Below are 27,402 nucleotides of genomic sequence, written 5' to 3'. Positions count from 1 at the left end.
TGGGAAGTTTCCGGAGGTCAGAGCGCTATAATGTAACTCCTCATTCACACTGATGCTGCAGCGTCTCACCCAATATGCAGCAAACGTTATCCCTCTTGGAGAGGTGGAGTACCAGCAGCGCTCTAGCCAGGGAGTCAGAGCGCTCTACGTGCCCTGCCAGTGTGGACTGGGAGTGAGGTAGAGCGCTCTGGGCGGCTTTATTGCGGTATAACGTGCAAGTGTAACCAAGCCCTAAGTTACAGTGGGGGGTCTCATTGTAGTCCTCAACCATGACTACTACATTAATGAGGCCAAAAGATTACTCTTCCATACCACCAACTGTAAAGAACAGAAAGATGACTCCAACATCACAATTTACCCAGGAATTTAAGGATATCAACTCCTTCCCCAAACAACTTGGAGAAACTATACAAACTCATCTCCCACGACCCAACCCAGGGACCTTCTATATGCTTCCCAGCATGCAAAAACAAGGGAACCCAGGCAGACCCATCCTATCTGGCCACAGCACTCTAAGCCCTGGTCTACACTAGGACTTTAGGTCGAATTTAGCAGCGTTAAATCGATGTAAACCTGCACCCATCCACACGATAAAGCCCTTTTTTTCGACTTCAAGGGCTCTTAAAATCAATTTCCTTACTCCACCCCTGACAAGTGGATTAGCGCTTAAATCGGCCTTGCCAGGTCCAATTTGGGGTACTGTGGACACAATTCGACGGTACTGGCCTCCGGGAGCTATCCCAGAATGCTCCATTGTGACCGCTCTGGACAGCGCTCTCAACTCAGATGCACTGGCCAGGTAGACAGGAAAAGAACCGCAAACTTTTGAATCTCATTTCCGGAGACTGTGGGAACTGTGGGATAGCTACCCACAGTGCAACACTCTGGAGGTCGACGTTTGCCTCAGTACTGTGGAAGCACTCCGCCGAGTTAATGCACTTATGTACTGAGAGCATTTTCTGTGGGGACACACACTCGAATATATAAAAACAATTTCTAAAAAACCGACTTCTATAAATTCGACTTAATTTCGTAGTGTAGACATACCCTTACTAAAGGAATATTGGGACTCATAGAAACCATCCTCAAACTAATCATCACACAAGGGCCAGTTTCCTCCAGGACACAACTGTCTTCCTCCACAAACTGCAATATTAACAGCCTCCCTCAGAACACCATCCTCGCCAGCATGGATGCCACTTCCCTTTACACCAGCATGTCTCACAATGATGGCATAGCTGCCTGGCTCAAATATTTACAAGACAATGGACAACCCTCAGATTTCTACCTCAAACATTACCAAACTCATACATTTCATCCTCACCCCTAACAGTTTTACATTCACTAACTGACACTTTACCCAAACCATGGGAATAGCCATGGGTGCAGGATGGCTCCCCAATATGCCAACTTCTTCAAGGACGAACTTCAAGAAGAGTTTCTGGATAAGTGCACCATGAAACCAGTCATGTACCTGAGATATATCAATGATTTTTATCCTCTGCACAGACGGTTTAAAATCTCCCATAGATTTCCACCAACTTCAACTACCACCATCCATTCAACAAACTTTCTCTAGAATACTCCCACACTAGCATCAGCTTCCTGGACACTAAAATCAGCTTCAACAGTGAACCCTACTGACCATCATATACAATTATCCCACAGGTCACCACGCCTACCTTCATTGATCTAATAACCACCCCAAACACAAAAATATTTTTTATCTACACCCAAGCACAGAATATGCTCTGAGGAGAAAGTCTGGGATATACACCTTAACACACTTAAAACCACCTTCACCAGACAAGGACACTATAGAGAAGTAGATTGCATCATGGAATGGGCCACTCAAATACCCAGAAGTTGATCCAATAAAAACTATTACTTCACCCACCTTGTCTTGTGACTAATATATTTAATATAATTAACAAATGTATATTTTGGTTTCTAAAAATCTTGCATAAATCATTACACTGAAAGTATAAATGTAATTTTTCCTTCCCCTGCAAATGCCATGGAGTCTTTGTATTTTATTGTTTATATGAACCTTTACTGTTATCTGAAACAGGCTTAATTTTTTCTTTAACCTTACATTTTAGAACTGTATGTTCTGCTGAGACATGAAATGAAACACATTTCTTCTTTTTATTTCCCTTTAGGAATTGGCTATGCCATGTCATTGCTGGGTCCTGCCCTCGGCTATGTATTGGGAGGGCAGCTGCTTAATATCTATATTGATGTCCCTCTTCAAACAAGGCAAGACAGTGTTCTTGTTTTCTTCTGTTCAACCAACAGTGTGCTATTTTTATTGATCCCTTGTTCCTAATGGTAATCTACTAAAATATTTGGGTACTTCCTATGGCTTTGTTGAGGGTTATGGATTTTGCCATGAGGAGGGAAATAGCTCAGCTCCACTCCATATAATAGCTCTTTCTTTCAGAGAACATAAAGGTTGTTGTTTTTGTGGACTTTTTTGAGAAACCCTCTGACCTGTTAGGCAATAATCTAGTCTTCCCTGAGAACTTCCAAGAAAAGAGACCTAAACTCTAACCTTTTCTGCAAGGAAAAGTTACTCCTTCATAATCAGGAGCATGAGTTTAGTTCCAGCTTTTGGAGATGGTGGTTACTACTTCTTTTGTTTATCAACCTTAAAATAAGCCCAAACCTGCCTTCTCAGCACATGAACAGTTTCTGTCCAGAGACTTCCTTTAGTGGTAATAGGAGGAATGGGATCTTTCATTTCAGGGGTTATGTTGCAGGATTTCCACAGTAACATTAGATACAATAAAAAATCTGTATGGGTTATCATTTCTCAATGATTTAGGACATAAACGACTAACTTCTTGGGATTAGGAAGAAACCTCTCCCACGGGCATGTCATTGCATAATTTTCCATTACAGGGGGGATTTCTTTGAAGAATCTGTTACTGAAATGCAGTAGGATACAGGACTAGATGATCATTGAACTGATCCAATATAGCAATTCCTACAATCCTGATTTGGCTGAGTTATAGTTGCTGTTTGCTTTTGCATTTTCCTGACTTTGTGACTTCAGTTCTGCAACTTCAATGTGATGGGACTAGTATCTAATTCACATTTGCCTTGTGTAAAAATCCACTGATGGTAAAGATATTCATAATTGTTTTGACTAGTATTAACATATATTTAGTGATCAGTGATGTGGTGGTGACATTGCACCTTACAAAGACCTGATTTTTTCATTGCTCCCTTATTAGTCAGTCCAGTACATTCTGGTTCAAGGGTCTCCATTTTGACTTGATTATATTTATAATGTGCTGAGTGCTTTGTTATACAAAAAAGTAAAATTGAATTTAATAGGTCTAGAAAAGAATGAGGAAACACCTAGTATTTGGAGGCTCTCTCCTAATGCCATGGGAGAAACTGAGTGCATAGCTTTTAAAGCCACAATAATTTGGGGCAATATTCTGTGTGACTAGTAAGATGTTTGTCATTATTAAATCTGCATTTTCCAAATATCTTTTCTAGCACAGAGATTGATTCAGATGACCCACGGTGGCTTGGGGCTTGGTGGATAGCATTTCTCTTGTGCTGTTTTGCAACATGGCTTCTGATAGTACCTTTTTCGTGTTTTCCAAAGCACTTACCAGGTAAGTGTTAATTATCAACCAACTATTAGGAGGGAGATGAGCTTGTGGCTAGATCAGTGGAGTGGGAATGGGCACTCTGAGGTTCTGTTCCACTCACTTGGCTTACTGTGTGACAGTGGCAGACCTGGCACTGCACCGCCCCTTTGTGGCAGGGGTGGGATGGAGTGTCAGAACCTTGCCATGACCAAATGCACATGCTCACCTCTCTGTGGGTGGCCCGATGCAGCCTCATGGCCCCCCTCCACACAATCACCCCTTGGTCAGGGTAGTGTGCCCTAACGGCTCAAGTCCATATAACTCACTCCCAGCATTGGAGCAGTGTGGCCCAATGGCCAGAGTACATATAACTCCCCCAGCTTCTCCACAGGTAGGGTAGTGTGGCCTAGCCACCAGAGTCCATGTAACTTGCCCCAACTGTCAGGGCAGTGAGGCCCAATGGCCAGGGTCCATATAAATCTCTCCCAGCATTGGAGCAGTGCAGCCCAATGGCCAGGGTCCATACAACTCCCCCCTCACAAGTGGGATAGTGCAGCTGGAGTCCATGTAACTTGCCCCAAGTGTCAGGGAAGTGTGGCCCAATGGCCAACATCCATATAATCACCCCTTTCAGACAGTGTAGCATGGCCAGAATCCTTATGATTCCAATGGTGTGTTTAGGGGAGGTAGTAGGGGGACCCAGGCCCACCCTCTTCACAGGGTCCCAACCCAGGTCCCTGATAGTGGCAAGTTCTGCTTGCCACCATCTTGGTGGGGATCTGCCCAAAACACAGCAAGCCTCTGTGCAGCTCAAACACCATTTTCCTCTAAAGTTCCCCTGGGTCACTTCCTACCATAACCGCCAGGTTCTCCAATTCAGGGTGGGTCCTCTGGTCAGTTCACCTCCTGTGACATACTCCATCTGGGCACCAAGGTGCATCCCAGCTTGGCTGGCCTCTGGATCCTAGAGCACAGGCAGTCCCTCCTCAAGAGCTGGCAGCATGCCTCCTTCCCCTCTGGTGGTCAGCCCCAACTGAGTAGCTCTGCAGGCTTTTATACCTGTTCTCCAGGTGGAGCATGCCCAGCAGAGCCTCAGGGGCGTGGCTTTCTCTGCTAGGAAGGAAGGGTTAACTCCTGCGGTACCAGTGCAGGGCCGCTCTGCCCTGTCATAGTGACATTGAGCAAATAATTTAATTGTTCTGTACTTTCAGTGTACCATTTGTAAAACAGGCATAATGCCTTATAGTTAGGGTATTAATTAAGCCTTGTGTAACAGGTAAGCAGTGAAATCCTAGAGGGCTTGTTGGGTAGGAGGAAGACAATTGACCGTGGGAGGGTTTTTGAAAGGTTTAATGGGAAATAGGACTGGGGGGAGGATTGAGGGTCTCGTTGAAATAGGCTGAAGGCAGGGGAAGTAAGAGAAGTGATGGCTAAAGTTTTTAAAAGAAAATGTGCCTCACATTAGGCTCCCAAGTCCATAGTTAGTCCATAGTTAGGTGTTTAAATAAATGACCTGACTTTGAGTGCTGAGCACCCAACAACTCCTACTGAGTCAGTCTTGCATTGTAGCCTTTGATTCAGATTCAACCTCCTGCCTTGCTCTATGGGTGGAGCAGTGAGGCATGGATCCAAGTATCCTAGGACAGGCTTATAGACCTTATAAAACCTTTTCTGTTAGTACAGCTAGTATTACAAAGAGGATAGGCTCTTCCCAAAATATTTTTAAAAAAACATTCTGTCTGTGTGGGGAATGACAGAAAAAAGGAGAGAAGGAAGAGGCGAGTTATAAGTATGGGGGCAGAAAGGTGATATAGATGGGGTAAAATGGCCAGGACGGGGTTCAGTGAGTCTGAAATTTCTTTTGGTGGGCCTGATAACACCAACAACTCTCATGCTTGCTGTTGACGTTTTTGCTGTGATTTTTGCTGTGTTTTTGCTCTCAGCAGAGCTCTGCTTTCCATAGGAATGCATTATTGATCTGCTTTTTCACTCTGCATTATTGCAGTGTCTAGCAAAGTCTGCATGATGTCTCCTCTTTTGGGAAATGGAGCATTTGTTGTAATACTGCACTTTAATTAAAGATAAATTTGTTACAAGCACTAAGTTACGCATTATTTTCATTGTGTAAAATAAACTTATTCTTCTGTAGGTACAGCAAAAGTACAATCTGAAAAAATTTCTGAAACTCATCATGATGGAAGTGAGGCATTTGTTGAAGACAGGAATATTGGGAAAAATTTTAAAGATTTTCCAGTGGCTCTTTTGGTAAGGTAAACAATAAAGTCAATGCAAGATTTTTAGCTGTTCTTTGAATGTTAGTTTACATAATTTTGAGATACTTTGACCTACTCACAAATGAGCTAACAGCTTCATAGAAATGTAGAAAACTCACTTCCTTTTACACAGAGGCTTGCATGGGAAATAATTCCAGTACTGTTTTGGGACAAGACTATAGGAATAGATACTAGATAGTGGCAAAAGTATACATGTTACATAGTGATCTTCTATTTGTACATAGAGTATAATTTTAACCACAGTCAAGTGGTGTTCAGGGCACTTCCACTCCTTCAAAACATGGAATCTTGAATGAGCTTCCGAGTCTGTCACTGAGCCATGTAATCAAAGTATCTGGTTTACTCTGGGAGAAGACTGGAATCTTCGAGTCATGTTTAGAAAACCTCACTCTGAAAACTTTCTTCCAGTCAAAATAATTTGTCGGGAAGGAGAGGCAGTCAACAGTTGAAAAGAAAATCAAACTTCAGATGTTCGGTACAACAGAGCTTGAATGAACTATGACATTCCTCCTTCTCATGGGAGATTCGGATGTCTGGTGATAAATCATGGAAAGACTTTCACAACACATACAGATAGCAAACTGCTTTTGTAGGCTTTTTTATCTAAAGTGGGTTAAAAGAGCTGAAATAGTTTTTTTTTTTTCTGTCAGTAGTCAGGCTTATATGAACCATCCCTGTATATCTCTGGTTACTTCAGGAGACTAATTTTAACGTGATGTGACTTCTAAGGTTAGACTGACTATACTTTTTCAACGCATTACTCTTCCATCATACATTGGGCATGAATCCAGGTTTGACCTTTCTGTTACAGATGTACAGCAACCTATATACCTTAAATTATGGGATCTCTCTCTAGATACAACATACATATTTTGGATGTACTATGCTTTGGAGTTGCCAAAAGAGCATTTTACTGTTCACTCCTGTTACTACTGCACCATGAGGAATCTTTGCATTTAACTGACCTTTGGCTAATTCTTGACCACATTAGAGACTCATACCTGAATCTTTTGTCCTCAAGAGTGAAGACTGCAACTAGTCTGTTTTTGGAAACATACAACTCTTAATAACTTGTTCTCTGAGGATGAATGGTGTAATGGATTTACACTCTCCCATCCACTTTCAGTGCAGAGGTGTGGATACAGCTTTACAATTTTTTTAATGCTTTCCCCCTTTTGCTCAGAATAGGAACTGATGGACTAGAGCAATGATACTGTGTGGTAAGAGTGAGATTTAAATAATCTTGTAAAATATAATGTTATCTGAGTTCTCACTGCCCTTGAGCCAAGCATAATCCCAAATCTGTAATTCTCTTGCAGATTAGACAACAATATTAGACATGTAATAAATCATTAGACAACAACAGATATGTAATTTCTCCTTCCTGAGACTAATACCTATGTTTTACAATCTCATTCTTGATTGAAATGCAGCCTGGGAGAGGAAACATGTTAATGAGTTCCAAGAAGTTAAATAAGAAATGGAACTAGTTAGATACCTTTTCTTCTATAATTAAAAAATGAATTTTAAAGACAATTTCATAGAGCATCTCTCAATATTGCATTATTTGATGAAATGCTGGGTTTTTAAAAAAATACCATAGAAAATGCTGTTGTCTAGTTGCCTTTAGTGATGTGTTTTCTTTAACAAAAAAGGTATGCCTTAGAAGGGCTATCGTTTCACTTAAAAAGTTCATTTAATAAATTCATTTAGTGAAAGAACTTGAGTTCTTTGCGGTACTGCACATGTGGCTCCCACTAATTGTGTCCATTGTGCCCAGCACAGCAGTTTGGAATGTTGACTCTAGCAGTATCTAGTAGGGATTGCCCATGCTTATGCTTCTGCCACATGTCCCCCCACTTCTCCCCCATTTGAGGTCATAAAGGGCACAGTGACCCAATCGCCACTCAGTTCCTTTGAACTGCCATAGGCAGTGAGTTGGAACAACATAGTGTTAGTCTGTAGGAACCTTGCTACTTAGTAATTAAACTGATCGTTGGTAATTCTTTTTTTTTATAAATAGGAGTTAGTGTTTTGGTTACTATTTTATTTAGCTTGTAGGCAGTAGATTAAAAATAGAAAGAGAGAAGAGCACAGTTTATATCAGAACATATATTCCTGGGTTTCAAGCCATGTCCCTCTTCTAGGGGGATTTTTCTTCTGACTAACAGCCATAACATTACTGCCTGGGTGAGGAATATATCATTGCTAAGTGAGCGATTTGAAAGTCCTTCAAGAAGCAGCCTGAACTGATTCTTTTTCTTATAGAAAGGTCCATGAGGGCTATGTTGGACTCAGGTCACAGACCTGATAACAGAGGCTTCTTTTTTCATAACTCATTCTGCCAGCACTCCTATGACCAGAGATGTGACATCTGATTCAGGAGCAGTTAAGAAGACAAAAGGAACTCAGAAGAATCCACCAAAGCAGTCAGGGATCCTTGCTGCCTGAGGACTGAGTGGCTCTGACTTTATGCAGAGTTGTTGTAGCTTTGTTGGTCCCAGGATATTAGAGAGACAGGGTGGGTGAGGTAATACGTTTTACTGGTGAGTTACCTTCTGTTGAATTACCTTCTGAATTACCTTCTGTTGGTGAGTGACACCTGAAAGCTTGTGGCTCTGACTCTGTCCTTTTCCTGGTACTGAGCCCTATCTCTGGGACCAGGACTCAAGAGTGCAGAGGAGCTCTTCTGAGGAACCCTTGCAGCCAGTGAGAGAAAAAAGCAGGACCTGGGCAGGTGGTGCCACACTATAACAGAAGGCCAGTTCAGACACCGTCTCTATGTCTTCGGCAAGGAAATCTTTAGGGAAGATCATCTACTTTATTTATTTTTAGAACCAGGCTTTAGAAAAGCTGTTCCTCTCAGTACTGGAGCGCTCAGGATGGTCTTCATCAGTGACTCCTTTGTTGGTACCAATGGCTTTTATCAAAGCCTGCACTGACAGTTTCAACCACAGGACAATCTTCAAAGCATAACTACAGCATCCTCAGCGATGGGAACTTTTACAATTGAATTTGAGCTCCAAAAGGTTCTTTTGTGCCTTCACCAGACATCAGCATCACTCCAGAACCTGAGTCATCTTTCCTGAAGGTTTCCCCAATTTTGGTGCCAGACAGATTCCCTCCATGAAAAGATGCAAGGATACTTGTAATGCAAATTTCTTTGAACCAACATACAAATACAATTAAGGATATGAGTCCCATGCAGGTCCTTCAATTTTCTGTTGTGCCTTTGGTGTTAGAAACTTTTTCATCCAAAAACTTTGACTCCTCTTCAGACTGATAGGAGTTCTCCGCAAAAAAACCCCGAAATCCTATTGATGGAAAGAAAATAATCTAAGGAGGCATATGGGGAAGGACCTCTTAATAGATCTGAGGATGCTAATTCTCACGATGCTCTTTGGTTTCCTCCATATTGGCCAAATGTCCCTTTCCCAAATGGTCTGCAACTATGGTCTTATTGGCCTTCATGGATCACAGTTTTCATGAAATGTTGTCCCACACTATACGGGATCTATACATAAGTCACCTGTGGCAAATTCTCATGGTTTTATCATTCTCCTTGTCATGTTTAAGAAATGAAGGAACAACAAATTGTAAGCAATCGTGAAATATCTGCTCATCAAGAGAGTCTTCCCAATTTATCACTTGGTCTTTCTCCCTTGCGTGATTAAACTATTTCATGATACGCAATTTTCAGCTGATGATTTAAACCCTGTCAGGAATTATTGAAGCATATTGCAAAAACACCAAAAGTTCCTTTGGAGACCATTCAGGAGAAAGTGTCTAAATTGTTTGATATCCTAAAACCAACATCCCAAAGCAGGGTTGAACTACCTATTAATGAAGGGATGTTGCAGCCATCAAAAGATCTTTGGGCTACCCCTGCTGTGAGGCAAACCTGCAGCCAAACCAGGGCTGCTCGCTCAGCTGCCCCTCCAAAAGACCTGAGGTGAGTAACCGCTCAGGCATGCAGGAACAATTCAGTTTCACTGACTTACCCTTCCAACAGAGCCTGCAGTGACTTAGCCCTCAGGCATGAGGCAGCAACCTATCCCTAAGCCGAGACGGGGTCAGATGACCCCCAGGCTCAGGTATATCCCCAACCCTACTGGAGCTGCAGATCAATCTATGCAACAGCACTACCTGGCCAGGAATCCTCCTGCTGCCTTGCACTGTATCAGACTCTTGAGAGTCCCAGCCTGCTCTTGATCCTGTTCCTGCCCCAGCCTTGCCTGAGCCCTGTTCCAGTCTAGTCCATGCCCTACTCTGACCTTGCTGAAGAGCTGTTACTGACTCTCTTTAGCCTTGCCTCTGCTTTCTGACCTTCCCTGGAGCCTGGCTTTGACCTGGACCTTGGCTTCGACCCTCCTTGTATCTGGACCGTGTCTACAGAACTGACTTGGTTTGTCCCTGGATTCTGACTATCCAGCTTTGATCCCTGGCTTACACCTTGACTCCAGCTATAGTACTGATTCTGGCTTGTCTACAGACTCTGATGTTTGTTCTGACCTTGGCCTGTCCCCAGATCTTGATTCCAGTGCTACCCTTGGCCCAGTCCGGACCTTACCTCTGGCTTCGACCTCTGCCCCCAATATTAGGCCTGACTAGATCTCAGGGATCTCAGTTAATACATTCAATGTGCCAAATTCCATATGGTAACTTTTGTTTCTTGTTATTCCTGCTGTAGATCCCATGGATTGATTCATTACCCTCAACTTACAGGATGCTTAATTTGATGTGTCAATATACCCCCCACCACAGAAAGCACGTACATTTTCTGGCTCTGGAGAGTCATTACCAATTGAGAGTGCTGGAATTTTCTTGGCACTGAGGATATTCACAAAGTGTCTATCAGTAGTACCAGCCCATCTACTCAGCCAAGGATTCTACATTTACCCTTACATAGATGTGCAGGGGAATTCATGAACACTAGCGTAGTCACAGCAAAGAAAATGATTCATTTAGTTTCATCCCTGGGTTTGAGGATCAATTTTAAAAAGTCAACTCTGATTCCATCTCAATCTACAGAGTTCGTCAGAGTTCTCCTGGACTCAGTAGCAGCAAGAGCATTCCTCCATCAGAGAGATTTCAAAAAATAAAAATGATTTCTGTACTGACCTCAGAAGACTTAGCTTTACACATTAGTGTCAGAGAACTGAAAGCTGCCAGAGTGGCGTGCCAAGTATTTCTATTGCAGATCAGGGGAAGCAGTCTATTAGTCCTTACACACAACATGGCAGCAGTGTTATAACTCAGCAAGCAGGGGTAGCCCACTCTTCTTCACTCTGTCAAGAGGCAATGTTGGGAGCTCTGTATTGCCAGCTCAGTAGATCTAGAAGCATTTTATCGGCTGGATGTACAAAACAACCTAGCAGACCCCCTGAGCTGATTGTTTATGAGTCACCATGTGTGGTCTGTTCAACCAGATGTGGCCAGATACATCTTCCAGTTATGGCGGTTTCCCCAAGTAGACATATTTATGAAAAAGTCCAACAGAAACTGTCAGCAATTCTGCTATCTATGGGGTCACAGCCCGGGTTCTGTGACAATTGCCTTTTTAATGGCTGTGGTCAGGCAGACTCATGTACAGTTTGTCATCAGTCCTGCTCATTCACAGGTTATTACTAAAGATGAGAAAGGACTAGGCCAGAATCATACTTATAGCCCCAGCATAGTCCTGTTAACACTGATTCTCCACTCTTCACTCTGTTGTTGAGACTATGAATTCCCCATTTGAACTGTTGGCTACCTGCTCTCTACTGCACCTGTCAAGAAGGTGGCATTTTTGGTGGTCATTACCTTGGCCAAAGAGTAGGGGACCTGCATGCCTTAATGGTGGGGCCTCCATATACAATCTTTTTTAAGGAAAAGATTTACCTGCGTCTTCATCCAAAGTTCGTCCTAAAGGTGGTTTAATCTTACCATATAAACCACCCAATTTATTTGCCCATATTCTATCTGAAGCTTCATATAAGCAGGGAGGAAGAACACTTGCATACCTTGGATGTCAGAAGAACTATACTGTTCTATCTCAACAGACCCAGGCACTTCTGTAAATACTCCCAGCTGTTCATAGCAGTGGCAGACAAAATAGGAGGACAATCAGTTTCCAGCCAGAGAATTTCTTCCTGGATGGCATCCTCTATATGCCAGAGTTCTCTTGCCAACAAAATAAAACCACCCGCAATTGCGGTGGTAGCTTTGTTGGTGGGAGAATGTCTCCCACCAAAAAAGCGCTGTTCACACTGATGCTTTTTGTTGTTAAAACTTTTGTCGGTTAGGTGTGTTTGTTTTTTCACACCCTGACCGACAAAAGTTTTAATAACAAAAGTGCAGTGTAGACATAGCCTGTCTCCTTGCTTCTCCCTAATCACTCATTAACTTTTGGCCCCAAACTTCCTCCCTCCCCCAACAAGAGAATATAGTTAGAAATAAGAGGATGCAAAATATTCTGTTCTCTCCCTTTTTGTGTGTGTTTGTCTTTGCTTTCTCTTGTTATTTAGCTCTCCTGACAATATGATCTCTTTCTTTGAGGCTTTAGCACAGTCTAATAGATGGAAAATGTATCGCTCAAACATCTAAAACTAGAATGGACAATACATGTGCACTGGAGAAAAATAATCCTTTGAGACTAATTTCTGATAAATCTATTTCAGTTGTGGAAGAGTAGAAAATCATATTCGGAATTTCAGGGCTTGCAATACTTTGGTTTAAAAGTCTTGGGTATCAGCACACATTTAAAACGTTATTTTTAAACACACTGTAGTTTCTATTTGTATTAAATAAATTCAGTAAAAGTAATATTATAATGAAGTAATGTACAGAATACTAAATAAGCTTTTCCCTCCTAGATACTGCTGAAGAATCCTGTGTTGATGTGTTTAATAGTAGCTGCTTCTACAGAAGCTTTAGTTGCCACTGGCTTTGCCACATTTCTGCCAAAATTTATAGAAAATCAGTTTGGACAGTCATCCAGTTATTCAGCTACACTAGGAGGTAAAGGGCGTTTCAATTTTTTAAACTCTTTAAATAAAAATATCTTGTGCTATATATATATTGTACTGCCTATGTTAATTAGCTGGTAGAGGAGAGAAATTAATTTGGGATTGGTATGTACTTGCAATTGTAGAGTTTCTGTAACCTTTAATACATAAATATTTTTAGCAAAAATTGGTCTTTTTATTACAAAATGCCAACTGTTGACATGACAGTTTCCACCTTTGCTACCTCTGGTGAATACCGTTTATGGTTTTCTTAGGATAGACTCAGCTAAAGTGTTAATCCATAGGAAATTAGATATAGTCTGAATGTCACTTGAAGTCTGCTTAACTTCAAAGTTATTTTAGGGTAGAGGGGAAGAAAAGGCCATTGGGAATTTTGTTTGCAATGACTACCACTTTGTTCCCGATCCAACTGCCCTTGACCCCTGGCCTGGCTGCTCCCTGACTCCTGTTATTGGCTCTCTCCTTCCATGGGACTCTCATCTTCTGTGCTCCCAGCAGTTGTGGGATGTAGAATTTTTTTGTGATAGAAAAGAGAAGTGGAATTGGTGTTGGGCTTATTTTCTGCCACCACAATGATCTGTGTTAAATTTGGTCTTTAATACCAGTATGTTTATTAATGGCCTAGAAAAGGGAGTAAACAGCATCTTAATGAAATGATGATATCAAAGTGGGAGGACTGAAACAATATAGAAGAACTTGGGTATACAGATTAGAAAGGGATGGAAAATAACAATGAATGAACATGTTGAGAAAAATAAAAGTTAAAATACCATGCAATAAATTAACTGAAATCAGATATTCAATTGCATGGAGCAATCTGAAAAGCAGTGTGGTTGAAAAAGACCATTAGGCTTCTGGTGTGCTGAGTCCACTGCCTAATTGTTAAGATTTTGTGGGTATTCTGGGAAAGCAGAGTTTTAAGGCGGTTAATAAGAGAGTTTTGCAGATGTTGATGGGAAGCTCTTATAAAACATGAGGGGCAGAATGGGAGAAAGAACAAAGGTGCTTGTTTGAAAATTTAACAAGCGTGTGATGGTGGCTGGCATCATGGGCTGAGCAAAGGGGAATTGGACCCTCTTGGTTATCAGTGAGCTACCCCACACCACAATTACTGCCCTTGGAACCTTTCAATCTATTGCTTCTTTGACGACAGTGAAGGAATTCCCTGCAGGAGTTGCTATTTCAGTTGTTGCTGTGATTCCACTTATCCCAATTTAGCTATGACTGCTGCAGGTACTTACTTCTAATGCTTCTTTGCCTTCTTGGAAGGTCTCATCCTTTTATTTCTTCCGGGTTTATTTTTAACCCCAGAAATTGCTCAGAAAATGAGGTAGGGAGATTGTCTGACAAGGGGTTTGGAGGACCAAAAAAGCCCAATATCTGCACATCGTTGGAACTCATTATGGAAAATCTTGTGCTTAAAGTAGCAGTAGACTGTGTGGAGGAAGGTTCCCAGCTGACTGAAGGGTGCCCTAAAAGGAGTGCTATATTAATCTAATGTGTCTACCACACAATCTAAGATTGGGCTGTGCCTTTGGCAATAAGAAGTTCAAAACAACAGCTAAATAATGTGAGGTCACAGATGCATGCATCTAAATCTAAAGAGAATCATTTACGTTATTTTTGTGAGAACTGTTATAAAAGTTCATTCATGCCTTTTGAAATTCCAGTAATATAGTTTGAAAATGATAAAAAATCAGGATACACCCTAAATTTTGATTATGTCTTGCATTTTTGTGTAATTGATGGTGTCTCATTTTCCTCTAGGGCTTGTATTAATTCCAGGAGCAGCACTAGGTCAAATCATAAGTGGCATCTTGGTTTCCAAGTACAAACTGGATTGCAAAAACATAATCAAGTTCATATTAGGCACTTGCTCAGTGGCTCTAATATTAAACACAGTGTTTGTGTTTTCTAAATGTGGGAATGAACCATTCGCAGGTGTCTCTGAAACATATAACAGGTAAATATATTTTAATGTACTCTTGGGCTTGGTAACAATGTTCAAAATGAGTAAACTGTTTTACAGTGCATAAATACACTTTTCAAATTGTCTTGTTTAATTTTCTTTAATGTATGAAAAACATACTTTGAGAAAGTTGAGAATCCTCTCCATAGTTAAGTCCTGCTAGCAGTAGATGAAAACAGGAAAGTGCTTGTGATGTTGTATGTCCTGTAAAAGGGTCTGGCAGGCTGACTATGCTCAGCTATTATTTCTCTGTCTCTTGCAGATGTGGGCAGCTGGTGTGGTTGCTTACGTTAGATGTCTGTGTTTCTTTGGAGAATGTTTTCCCTCAACCCTCTTCAATTTCTGTTAGAGGTTGATTAATTTATGCAAGTTTCTTTCTTGATAAGAGAGTCCTATCCCCTGCTCTTTTATTGAAGCAAATTGAAGGATGGCATGGAGGTTGAAGTTCTAGCTTTGCTGCTTTGGCAGCAAATGGTCTGCAACCAGTGGGCCTCCAGTTCTGTTGTGTACCATTCTTTCTTAAAAGACTGGGAGGCTTCAGCTCTCAGAGTAGAGAGAAACTTAGCCCTGTAGTTTTACCTTTCCATGCATACCTGCTTCTTAGCTGAAAGGCATTTTGAGCCCAGTAATTTAACTGGTAAATTGATCTTGCTTTAGGTGGTGTGAGGTAGGCCTCATTTGAGACCAGGTACCATCATGTCAATCATATATGCCAATCATGCAAAGGGCAAGGTTTCTGGCCTTCCTGGATAAAGAACATGAGCTGCATCGGTCTTTCCTTTTTGGCCAGGCAGCAGGATAACCCTAGTTGCTGAAATCTAGACAAGGGTGTTTTTGCTTACTTGGGGTATATCTACACAGCCACAGGAGCAAGCCTTCCAACCTGGGTTTACAGACTTGGGGTAACATGGCTCATGTTAGTGCTCTAAAAATATGTGTGTAGACAGCACTTTGAACTTGTGGTTTGGGCTGGAGCTTGGGCTCCAAAGTCCATCCCCCCTTCCTTAGTTTCAGAGCCTGAGCATCAGCCTGAACCAACTTAAAAGTGCTGTCTTCACAGCTATTTTTAGAGTGCTAGCACAAGCCCTACTAGCCCAACTCTGTTAACCCTGGCAGGGAGTCTTGCTCATAGGGGCTGTGTAGATGGTGTCACTCCTTCTGTTTAGCTCCCTTAGTTGTCTGAACTGCTTTCTGGAGACAGAGCTTGATTCAGCCTTCCTGGCCCTGATTTAGGAATTCTTTCATTTTTCTGAAGTGTCCATACCTCCTGTGCAGCTTAACATTTTGCTTCTAATTTTATCAACTGTTTTTCTTTAGTTTGGGATGGGTGCATCAGTGAAACATGGTCTCTTGGGTCAGATGCTCCTCTTGAATTATTCTTGCCCTCTTTTATTCTTGCATATCCTCTAATGGATACTGTCCTGTAATATGGTCAATAAAAAATCCAGGTACTACAATGCTAAATTGTATTCAAATCAAATGAGAGCTACCTTTTTTCTATCCAAATTAGACAAATCTGACCTACATGGGATAGAATTCTAGTCTTAATGTGGCTTCTTCTGAAAAAAATATATGGAGGAAAAAGGATCAGTCAGAACAGTGTTAAACACTAAAAAATACATAAAGTTATATTTTAACCTTACTTTCAGAACAACGGGTTCCAGAGAGTGTACTTATAGGAGTTGTTTTAAATTCCAGTGGGTAAGTAAATCTACACAGGTAGATAGTGATAGCAGTATTTTAGTACACTTTTTAATTGTGGTTGGGGAGTGTGTTCACAAATAGGTAAAGAATTTTTGTTCCTTATTATCACAGTAGTGCTTAGATACTGCAGCTTGGATGGGGCCCCATTATGCTACAAACACAATAGGAAGTGACAGCTCCTGACCCAAAAAACTTTCATACTGAGTAGATCAGACTGACTCTGAATGTGGGGTGAGGGTGGAACAGAGGTGGAGTGACTTGTCTAAGTAGAGTCCAACTCAAGTGTTCTATCTACTGGACTACACTAGCTGTCTTTGAAACTTCCAATTAGTCTGATTCTATGCTTGTATCTATAAGGATTCTGGTCTCTTTCTGTTAATGGATTTTGACTTCTTGAGCAACTTCAGCATTTCCATTTGACATCCAGTCTCCATGCGGCCCTTCTATAAGATAATGAGCTTGCCCTTAATGTATAAGAAATTTTGTTTCATTCCAGAACACCTATGTGTGTGTGTGTGTGTGTGTGTGTGTGTATCTATATATATATATATACACACACACACACACACACACACACACACTAGTATGTGCAGGTGGCTGCATGCAGTGAAGAGAAAGCAAGTGGTGTGTCCTAAGGTGCCGAACTACTTTAGTGCAAAGCAAAACACCTCAAAATGATCATCGTTGGTGATATCTAACTTTATCCATCTTGTCATTGATACATTTGAATGTGAACAAGTTTAATAAATTCTAACCTAGGATAAGGGAGACAAAAGTTACAGCTTACATTGTTATACTTGAAAATTACTTGGTGTTTCAATAGCCTTCTAACTTTATATTCTAACTCTATTGGTCTTTACAAACGTATAATGTATGATGCTTTAAAAGAATAGATTTAGTATTATTATTTTCTATTCAGAAAGCCCTTTTAAAAATGCAGTTTTTTAAAACGCTATCTATTTAATGAGAGATTTTCAAAGGCACAAATAGGAGATGACATGAGAATGGCCATACTGCGTCAGACCAATGGTCCATCTAGCCCAGTATCCTGTCTTCTGGTAGTGGCTGGTGCCAAATGCTTCAGATGGAATGAACAGAACAGGGCAATTATTGAGTGATCCATCTCCTGTCGTCCTGTCCCATCTTCTGGCATTGAGATTTAGGGACATTCAGAGCACTGGTTATATCCTTGACCATATTAGCTAATAGCCGTTGATGGATCTGTCCTCCATGAACTTATCCATTTTATTTTGTGAACCCAGTTATAATTTTGGCCTTCACAACATCCCCTAGCAATGAGTTCCCCATGTTGTGTGTATATTGTGCAAATAAATACTTTGTTTTAAAATTGTTGCCTATTAATTTCATTGGGTGACCCCTCGTTCTTATGTGAAGGAGTAAATAACACTTCCTTATTCACTTTCACCACACCATTCATGAATTTATAGACCTCTATCATATCTCCCCTACCTTAGTCATCTCTTTTCTAAGTTGAACAGTGCCAGTATTTTAAATCTCGCCTCAGCTGGAAGCTGTTCCATACCCCTCATCATTTTTGTTGGCCATCTCTGTCCTTCTCCCAATTCTAAATTATCTTTTTTGGGATGGGATGACCAGAACTTCACACAGTATTGCAGATGTGGATGTATTGTGGATTTGTATAGTGGCAGTATGATATTTACTATCTTATTATCTATCCCTTTCCTAATGATTCCTAACATTCCATGAGTTTTTTTGACTGCCACTGCACATTGAGCAGATGATTTCAGAGAAACCATCCATGATGACTCCAAGATCTCTTTCTTGAGTAACAGCTAATTTATAACTCATCATTTTGTATGTACTGTTGGGATTATGTTTTCCAGTGTGCATTATTTTGCACTTCTCAACATTCAGATATTCAATGTTTGATGCTACAGTTTAATTACGATAAACATTTTTTCAGTTTGAAATGCTTCTTTGAACATAAATACTCTTTACAATTTTTTTTGCTAGTTTTTAAAATATTTGGAATTGATACATGTTTTAAGAGAGAAGTTGAGAACCTGCTGTAGGAAGAAACAGCTTATACAAATGTTTGTGGCAATCTGCATATTGTACTGCTGATTAACCAAAAAAATCCTATTTGATTAAAGACAGTACCAGCAAAGGGACCTTTTAAATTTGCAGGCTTTCACAGAAAGCTCAAATGGTAGTAAAAACACTCATTTCTGTCATACAGAGTCTCCCAAGAGATTTAAATTACTCCTGTTTCATAAACAGATAAAAGGACACACATTGCTGTGAATCGAGCAGAATGAAAAAAGAAAATATCAGCTATCCTGAAACTCAGAAAACTCAACAGCAGCCAGTTATTCTATCATGCAGTGACAGAGCTAGAGGCAACTCCAATTGTTTGAGGGTCTGCCAAAGAGCCAGATGGTGTTGTGGAAAATAAATTCCATGCTCTGGTACCTAGGGATTCTAGCTTCCATTTAAAGATAAGCATAAACATGAGTGATATGCAGTGCAACTGGGTAAATGACTTCTTAATATTCCACTCCCAGTCCTCATTCTTTAATTTTAGAAAAGGGCTTAATATGTTGTCAGAACAATATGGTGACAAAAATAGGACCTTTATTTTGATTAGAAAGTGCTGTTCTAACTTTTCTGTCTTTTGCTCTTGCTGCCATAAATTGAACTCTTTTGTGGCCCCAAGTGGCTCTAAACCAAGTACACACAAGTGAACCCATGCCTCCCTACCATGTGCATGAAAGAGGTATTTGTGTCCTAAATGGTCTAGGAGAGTAGGGATCTTAAATATCAGATTTAGCCGCCTCTTATGTGCTGAGGACTGCCCAGTAACAATGTCATGCAACTGCAAAAAGGGGACAGTGAAGAACATCAGAAATTGTAGCATAAGCTGGAAACCGAGAAATTGAGATACATTAACCTAGGACAGATATGCTTCATTCACTTTATGTGAATTATCAGATGGAGTTCATTTTATATGAATTATTTTGGGGCAGTTCTTTGGCCTGTGGTATATATGAGCTCAGACCTGATGATTGCAATGGTCCCTTCTGGCCTTGGCATCTATGAATCTATCTGTATTAGTATTCATGAATTAAGGTCAAAACTCTCTCACACATATAATAGGAAAATGACACAAAACATGGAGTTTAACATGTAGGCTGTTTCAAGGTAGAAACAATAACTAGATTCATAACTGAATAAATCAGATACTTTCAGGATACAGTAGTCAGTGAAATATTCTTACCTTTTTAAAATCAATTAAAACACGACACACACACAGACACACACAGACACACACACACCATGAAATGGTGACTGCCCACAAACTACTAAAGAAAAATGTGAGAATAAGAGCAAAACATTTGTATGTCATACATGGTTAAATGCAAAAACACAATAATGCAAATTTAAAGTTACACATGTAAGGCCATGGGCTAGGATTTTCAAAGGAGCTGAAGGGAGTTAGTTGCCCACTTGCTACTGAAATTCAAAAGAGTTGGACACCTAACTTACTTACTTGAATTGCTGCATTGAAAATCACTGGCTTAAAAGTCATGAAGTAACTTTTAGGGTTTAAGGTTAAACAACCTTAAATTTCACAAAACCTGCTTCCTTGCACATATCACCATAGTGTGTGAGTGCCCCACAATCTTTACTCCTCAGCACCCTGTTAGGTAGGGAAGTACTACTATCCCCATTTTACAGATGGGAAACTGAGGCAGAGAGAGACTTGTCCAAGATCACATAGGAAGTCTGTGAAGGAGCAGGGAATTGAAGCTAGCTCTCCTAAGCCCCAGACTAGTGTCCTGTCCACTGCAAGGCTGTTTTAAAAATTCTAACTCATTTTCTGAGCTTTCGATTCCTAATTATATAATCTTAATGCTGCATCAATTTACAGTAGATTTGAAGTTAATAGTTCTTTTGAATATTCATTATTAAATCTTTTTATATTCACATAGATTTAAAGTAAAGAAAATTGCTCCAGTGAGCTAACTTTAAACTTTTTCTTCAAACAAGGCATTTTGCTGGTTTTGCTAAGATCTAAAGTGAAGCCAACTTCAAGGAAAATTTGTACAGAAGTTTTAAAATTTTGAACATCTAACATAAGAAACCTGGATTTGGAAAATGCACACTTAACTATGGGAAGAGATTATACATGCAAAACTCTATCCCAAAAGGAAAAGAGAATTTCGTTGAAAACTGAACATGTGAAACAGAACTGTACTGCAAAATCTTTTGTATCCATAACTCTACAGTATCTTTTCACTAAGATAGTGAACAGTTGGAACCAACAGGTGCAGCTGAACCATTGGTGATAATGATTAGCAGTAGGTCTATAAAAATCCATGCTCTCTTCAGCATAATTTCTGCAACCATGGTTGAATCCCACATAGTTGTTGCAATGATGTCGAAGACTTCTTGTCTGTCTCAACCCTCACAGCTAAACTTATCAGCACCATTTCAACTGCACTCATTTCTGGCATCCATTGGCAACAGTTCATTTTTATCTTGTCCATCGTGTTACCTGTCAGAGGGCTTGACATACAAAATGACTGGGAAAGAAAAGGGGATTTAATAAAATAGCACTTCTCCATAGGTTCTTCAGGAAACTTTAGAACAATGCACAGCTAAATCTGTAGACATGGTAACTGGTAGAGATTCTATGAGCTTGTGGGAATTTAATCACATGACTGACTCCCACTTTGAATGTGGTGTGGCTAAATTCCTAGGTACTGAACTGATGACTCATTTCTTTGAGAATCTCTCTTTACAAGAGTGGTTTGACTGATGCTTGAGTTGAAATTGAATATAGTCCCATGAAGTTGGGAAGTAGGTGGGTGTTTATTGTTTTGTTTGGAAATTTTGAAGGCAGCCATCATGACGAACACTACATCTTTGTAGAAAATAAAGATATTTTATGCTCTTTTCCTTTGTATCAGCATAGTACCAACCTTTCTACACCTATTAATGTTGAAAATCATTTATTGTAAAACTTTTGAGTTCAGACACACAGAAACAATCCTTGACATGGTGCTGATATCATTTTGTGCTCTGATTCTCACCAAGCAAACTTAATTAGCAATAGTGGTGATTTTGTACAGTTGAAATGTCAGAATGGTTCACTTGAGAACATGGATGGAAGTAATACACTGTGCATTCTTGAATCTATTATGATAATATCTAAGGTGCAAAACCTCTCCCACCAACATTCCCTTCACCTCCTTGAGCGGTTGAAGAGCAGGAATGCAGTGAAATCACTGCCGTTCTGCTGGCACGCTGAATGCCAGTCTCTGTTTTGCAAAAAACTACATATTCCCTATGAAAAAAGAAAAGGAGTACTTGTGGCACCTTAGAGACTAACCAATTTATTTGAGCATAAGCTTTTGTGAGCTACAGCTCACTTCATCCGATGAAGTGAGCTGTAGCTCACAAAAGCTTATGCTCAAATAAATTGGTTAGTCTCTAAGGTGCCACAAGTACTCCTTTTCTTTTTGCGAATACAGACTAACACGGCTGTTACTCTGAAACCTGTCATATTCCCTATGAGGATTGTTAGGGTCAATCAGCTGATTCCACCAGTCAAGCTTCCCTGGAAAAGTTGTGGAGCAGCTGTGAAAGCTTCCCCCACTTGCTTCAGTTGCATTACAGTCCATGTGCACCAAGTAAACACAGTCGTCTTTTCCCTATGTTTCTGGATTTGCTCTTTGATAGAAGCATTGCAAACTCAGTTTTCAATATATTTTTGAAAAATGTAAGATGTCTGCAGAAGATTCTGAGATCTGAGTTACCCAGGAAAGAATTTTCTGTAGTATCTGGCTGGTGAATCTTGCCCATATGCTCAGGGTTTAGCTGATTGCCATATTTGGGGTCAGGAAGGAATTTTCCTCCAGGGCAGATTGGAAGAGGCCCTGGAGGTTTTTCGCCTTCCTCTGTAGCATGGGGCACAGGTCACTTGCTGGAAGATTCTCTGCTCCTTGAAGTCTTTAAACCACGATTTGAGGACTTCAATAGATCAGACCTAGGTGAGGTTTTTCACAGGAGTGGGTGGGTGAGATTCTGTGGCCTGCGTTGTACAGAAGGTCAGACTAGATGATCATAATGGTCCCTTCTGACCTTAGTGTCTATGAATAAAGGCATGTTACCACTCAGTAAAATGACTGAATGCTTCTAGATTTATAACTTTGATGTAACATTCCACATGCACTTTGAATGTTGTGCATAATAATTTCATTTTACAGCTAACTGAACTGTCACTGGCAGAAGTGAATTGCCCTTTTAAAGATATTAATTTATATCTTTAAAGGAGCACATAATAAAAATAGAAGTTTATAAACTGACCCAAATTTCTCCCAATTGAAATTGGAGGCTGTTTAAGTGAGAGTTTGGACACTAACATACTACCACTCACTTTACAATATAGCTTGATTTTTAAACTGCTGATATTGCAGCATTCCCTAGTTTCAGTAGAACTAGCTTTGAAACAATTTATAATGCAAAAGTTGTGTAATGCACTGTTACCATCAGGAAATTCAAAATCATTGTCATCCTGTTCCATCCTCGTGCATTGTGGGAAAGTCTTTAATTTACTTCTCATATAACTTAACATTTTAATGTTATAAGGCTGTGCATGGTTACTTCAGCTATAGATCTATAGTACCTTTGCCACTCTGGAAGTGAGAGGACTAAACCTAGAATATGCAGCTGTAGTACACAGGAGTTAAAGAACTCAGAGTCAGAGTTAAGGAATAAAATCAATACTTGATCAATAAAAGTAGTTAAAATGGCTCATATTTTACAATATCATTTCCACTTATCTTTAAAATGTGTTTTTTCTCTTATCTGTAGCTGTGTTAATGATCCACAAAAACACCTAGGGAAACTGAATATACAGAGTATATAATAAAAATCACTAGACAAAGTGCTGTCAGATGCACTGAGTATACAAACTAGAATTTTCCCCATAATATTTCAGTACAGCAATTTTAGGTATTACAATAAGTATAAAATTTTCAAAAAGAAGTGTGATCTTTACATTTGTTATTAGTTTGAACTTTATTATGGTAGTAATGTATGTTTGTGTAGAACTGTAGATTAGTGAACATATGAGCATTCCATTACTGACTCATGTTTCTCTATTCCCTATTGTAAATTATTCTTAAACCGAGTTAATGAAATCTATTGTTTACTCATTGCCTGTTTAATCTTTACCTTACAGAACAGGCAAGTTAAGGAACTTGACTGCACCATGTAATGCTAACTGCAACTGCTTACGCTCCTTTTATTACCCAGTTTGTGGCAGAGATGAAGTCCAGTATTTTTCTCCCTGTTTTGCAGGATGTACATCTTTTACTGTTCAAAAAAGGAAAAAGGTATTTTTTATGCAATGTCTTTAACAGGAAATAAATGCACAGTTTATCCTGTATCTTGGTTTCTTTGAAAATGGCATACAAATTTTGCTATTATTATTAAAATGTAAGAGAATTGTTTCCATTACAACAAAACAGTGAATCAGCATTAGCTTTGTAATACATAATTGTGAACTAAAAAAAAGAAAAGAAAACCCAAACAAAAATCCCTCTTTGAACCTATAAGTGAATATTAATGTCAGTGGAATGAAGGGTCTAGTGTCTCGTAGTTGTTACATGTCTGCAGTGTTTTGTTGCAAATGTAGTTCTCTGTGACAATTCTAGCATTGTACTCATTCTGTAAAACAATAAGTGGACTAAACAGAAGATGCTACTACTGTTAATTTTTATTGTCCAAAACAGCCAGTGGCTTTAAATGCACATCTGGATTTTGGGATTTACTTATGTATCTAGAATTTATTTTGAATTTTCTTTGCTGACATTTTGTCGGATAATTTTTTTTGTCTCTGAAACAGGCTCTAAATGCCATCACTGAGAGAAATAAATTTGTTAGTCTCTAAGGTGCCACAAGTCCTCCTTTTCTTTTTGCGAATACAGACTAACACGGCTGCTACTCTGAAACCTATCACTGAGAGATGAATTCCGGCACAGGATTACATGATATTGACTCATATACCTTAATAGAAATTACTGCTGTTTTAACAAACTTCATCCCTGTAATATATTCCAATAAAATAGATTAATCCATCCTGTTCAAAGTTCAAAAATTTATCTAAAATTATCTAAACGCCTTTATTTGGGGCTCAGATGATGATAGGACTCAAATGGTGGGCTAAAAAAGCAGCACTTCAGTCAGTGTTAAATTGATGAATGGATCCTTATCCATTTTTATACAATAAGGCCCCAAATGCATCATCAGTTCATGCAGATTTGTGAGGATCAAAATAATTCCAAAAGCTGCTGGCTTTCTGTGCAAGGGTGCCAGCACAGTCTGGGAAGGTGGGGGCAAAAACATTTTGCTTGTGGTGGAGTCTTAAGAGTGATTATTTTGGTACCCCCTAGAGAATGAATCAAATGTCAAGGTGAGATGACAGGTTTCAGAGGGGTAGCCATGTTGTTCTTTCTTTGCTGATACAGACTAAGGAGTACTTGTGGCACCTTAGAGACTAACAAATTTATTTGGGCATAAGCTTTCATGGACTAAGACCCATTTCATCAGATGCATGCAGTAGAAAATACAGTAGGAAGATACACACACATACACACACACAGAACATGAAAAAAATGGGGGTTGCCATACCAACTCCAATGAGATGAGAGGAAGGGACTTGGGATTTCAGCAGAGGTGGCATTGAAGTTGTTTCCTTTAATAGGCAGTGTTGCAGAAGTGGTTCTGAGCAGGTTTATAGACATGCAAGTAGAGAAGAATTCAGAGGCAATGGTAATGCTATGGTTACACTCAGAGAAGGTGAATTTTAGGGGAGAGAGTTGTGCTGGGGCATGCTGCTCTTGCTCCAAAGCTGTTCTGGTTTTGAGAGTTAAGTCCTGCTTTGCTGAATTTCTTTCACTAAGTTCATGCAGCTTGGGGAATGGGGAGAATACAGTACTTCAGTTCCTTCTGTACCAAAAGGATGCCTGCAGGAGATGGCAACCATGTAGAAGTATAAGAACTGCACCGCAAGAGAAGGAAGGAAGCTGTTGTGTGGAACTTTTAAGACCAATACATATGGAAACCTGGTCATGTTTGGTTTATCAACTCTGGGTGGTAGTTGCTTCCTCCTGATCTCCCCAAAACAGTGCTTCAGGCCCTTCTGCCCCTAAATTTGAACCGGGTCATTCTTGTCCATGCTGTCCTGAATTGAGAAGTATCATCACCTTGCCATGTCCCCTCAGCACAGTAAACTCTTAGATTCCCTTGCTGTGGAAAATGCTGAAAAGTGCACAGTGGGAGAAGGCAGGCAGAATAGCAGCCAGTCAGGGTAAGCTAGAAGATGGCAAGAAAATGGCCTCTGTCAAGGTTCCTTCCCCACTCTGAACTCTAGGGTACAGATGTGGGGACCTGCATGAAAAAGCTCCTAAACTTATTTTTACCAGCTTAGGTTAAAACTTCCCCAAGGTACAAACTTTTCCTTTTTCCCTTGGACTTTATTGCTGCCACCACCAAGCGTCTAACAGATATATAACCAGGAAAAAGCCCGCTTGGAAACATCTTTCCCCCCAAAATCTTCCCCAAACCCTACACCCCCTTTCCTGGGGAAGGCTTGATAAAAAATCCTCACCAATTTGCATAGGTGAGGACAGACCCAAACCCTTGGATCTTAAAAACAAGGAAAAAGCAATCAGGTTCTTAAAAGAAGAATTTTAATAGAAGAAAAAAGTAACAGAATCGCCTCTGTAAAATCAGGATGGTAAATACCTTACAGGGTAATCAGATTCAAAACAGAGAATCCTTCTAGGCAAAACCTTAAGTTACAAAAAGACACAAAAACAGGAATGTACATTCCATTCAGCACAGCTATTTTATCAGCCATTTAAAAAAAACAGAATCTAACGCATAGCTAGCTAGATTACTTACTAAGTTTTAAGACTCCATTCCTGTTCTGTTCCCAGTAAAAGCATCACACAGACAGAGCCTTTGTTTCTCCCCACCTCCAGCTTTGAAAGTATCTTGTCTCCTTATTGGTCATTTTGGTCAGGTGCCAGCGAGGTTATCCTAGCTTCTTAACCCTTTACAGGTGAAAGGGTTTTTCCTCTGACCAGGAGGGATTTTAAAGGGGTTTACCCTTCCCTTTATATTTATGACAGTCTCTTTCATGGATTTACCTACCCCAGAGAGACCATGTAGAATCTGGGTAAAAAGGTAAATTAGAGAGGAATTTGCCCAGCCATATAACCTCATTATACACAGGGATCTGTGTGAGGTTATGACTATTCCTTGTTGAAGGAATGTTAATCTTTTTTTTTTGTTAAGAAAGATTTTGAAAAAAATCTGGAGGCTCTATTAAAATAAAATACAACTAAAAATCACTCCATTTGTTCACTTGATTATAAAAGCCTCTGATAGTTTACTGTTAATTACATTTCATTCTCCGATTACTTCATTAAACATTAGAATGTGCTTACCAAAGCAGGAAGGTTGATGTGAATAGTTAGCTGACTTCAAAGTGAGTGAGTTAATTGAGTCCACATGAAAGTTAATCATATTACCTCTTTGATACCAGTTCAAGGTTATTTGACTCTCTTTTTAGGGGTTTATGCCTGAGTTGGAGTGCCATCATACATGAACAAAACAGTCGGTCATAGTATCACCAAAGTAGCAGTGTGGGATATATCTAATTCTTCTTATGTAGGCAGTGCTGGGACACATTTCCTTCATCTGTTTTTATTGTTTTGTTTTTTGCAAAGGGGTGGGAAGGAAAGTTGAAATCTTGTACCTCT

At 40.0% G+C, this 27,402-nt stretch overlaps 1 protein-coding gene across 1 annotated transcript in view; it reads left to right on the top strand.

The window, feature by feature from the left end:
* The window catches only part of SLCO4C1 (solute carrier organic anion transporter family member 4C1), a 94,511-nt gene that overhangs the window by 52,261 nt on the left and 14,848 nt on the right, over window positions 1-27,402 (top strand). The window contains exons 4-9 of the mRNA XM_074954011.1: window positions 2,163-2,259; window positions 3,511-3,632; window positions 5,758-5,873; window positions 12,757-12,901; window positions 14,677-14,872; window positions 23,814-23,967. Of these exons, the coding sequence (XP_074810112.1) occupies window positions 2,163-2,259; window positions 3,511-3,632; window positions 5,758-5,873; window positions 12,757-12,901; window positions 14,677-14,872; window positions 23,814-23,967 (830 nt within the window). The remainder of the gene's footprint in view (window positions 1-2,162; window positions 2,260-3,510; window positions 3,633-5,757; window positions 5,874-12,756; window positions 12,902-14,676; window positions 14,873-23,813; window positions 23,968-27,402) is intronic.

Source organism: Natator depressus, chromosome 5 (assembly GCF_965152275.1).
Source record: "Natator depressus isolate rNatDep1 chromosome 5, rNatDep2.hap1, whole genome shotgun sequence".
Lineage (NCBI taxonomy): Eukaryota > Metazoa > Chordata > Testudines > Cheloniidae > Natator > Natator depressus.
Note: the sequence above shows the minus strand (reverse complement) of the source record. Positions and strands in the feature narration are given on the sequence as shown.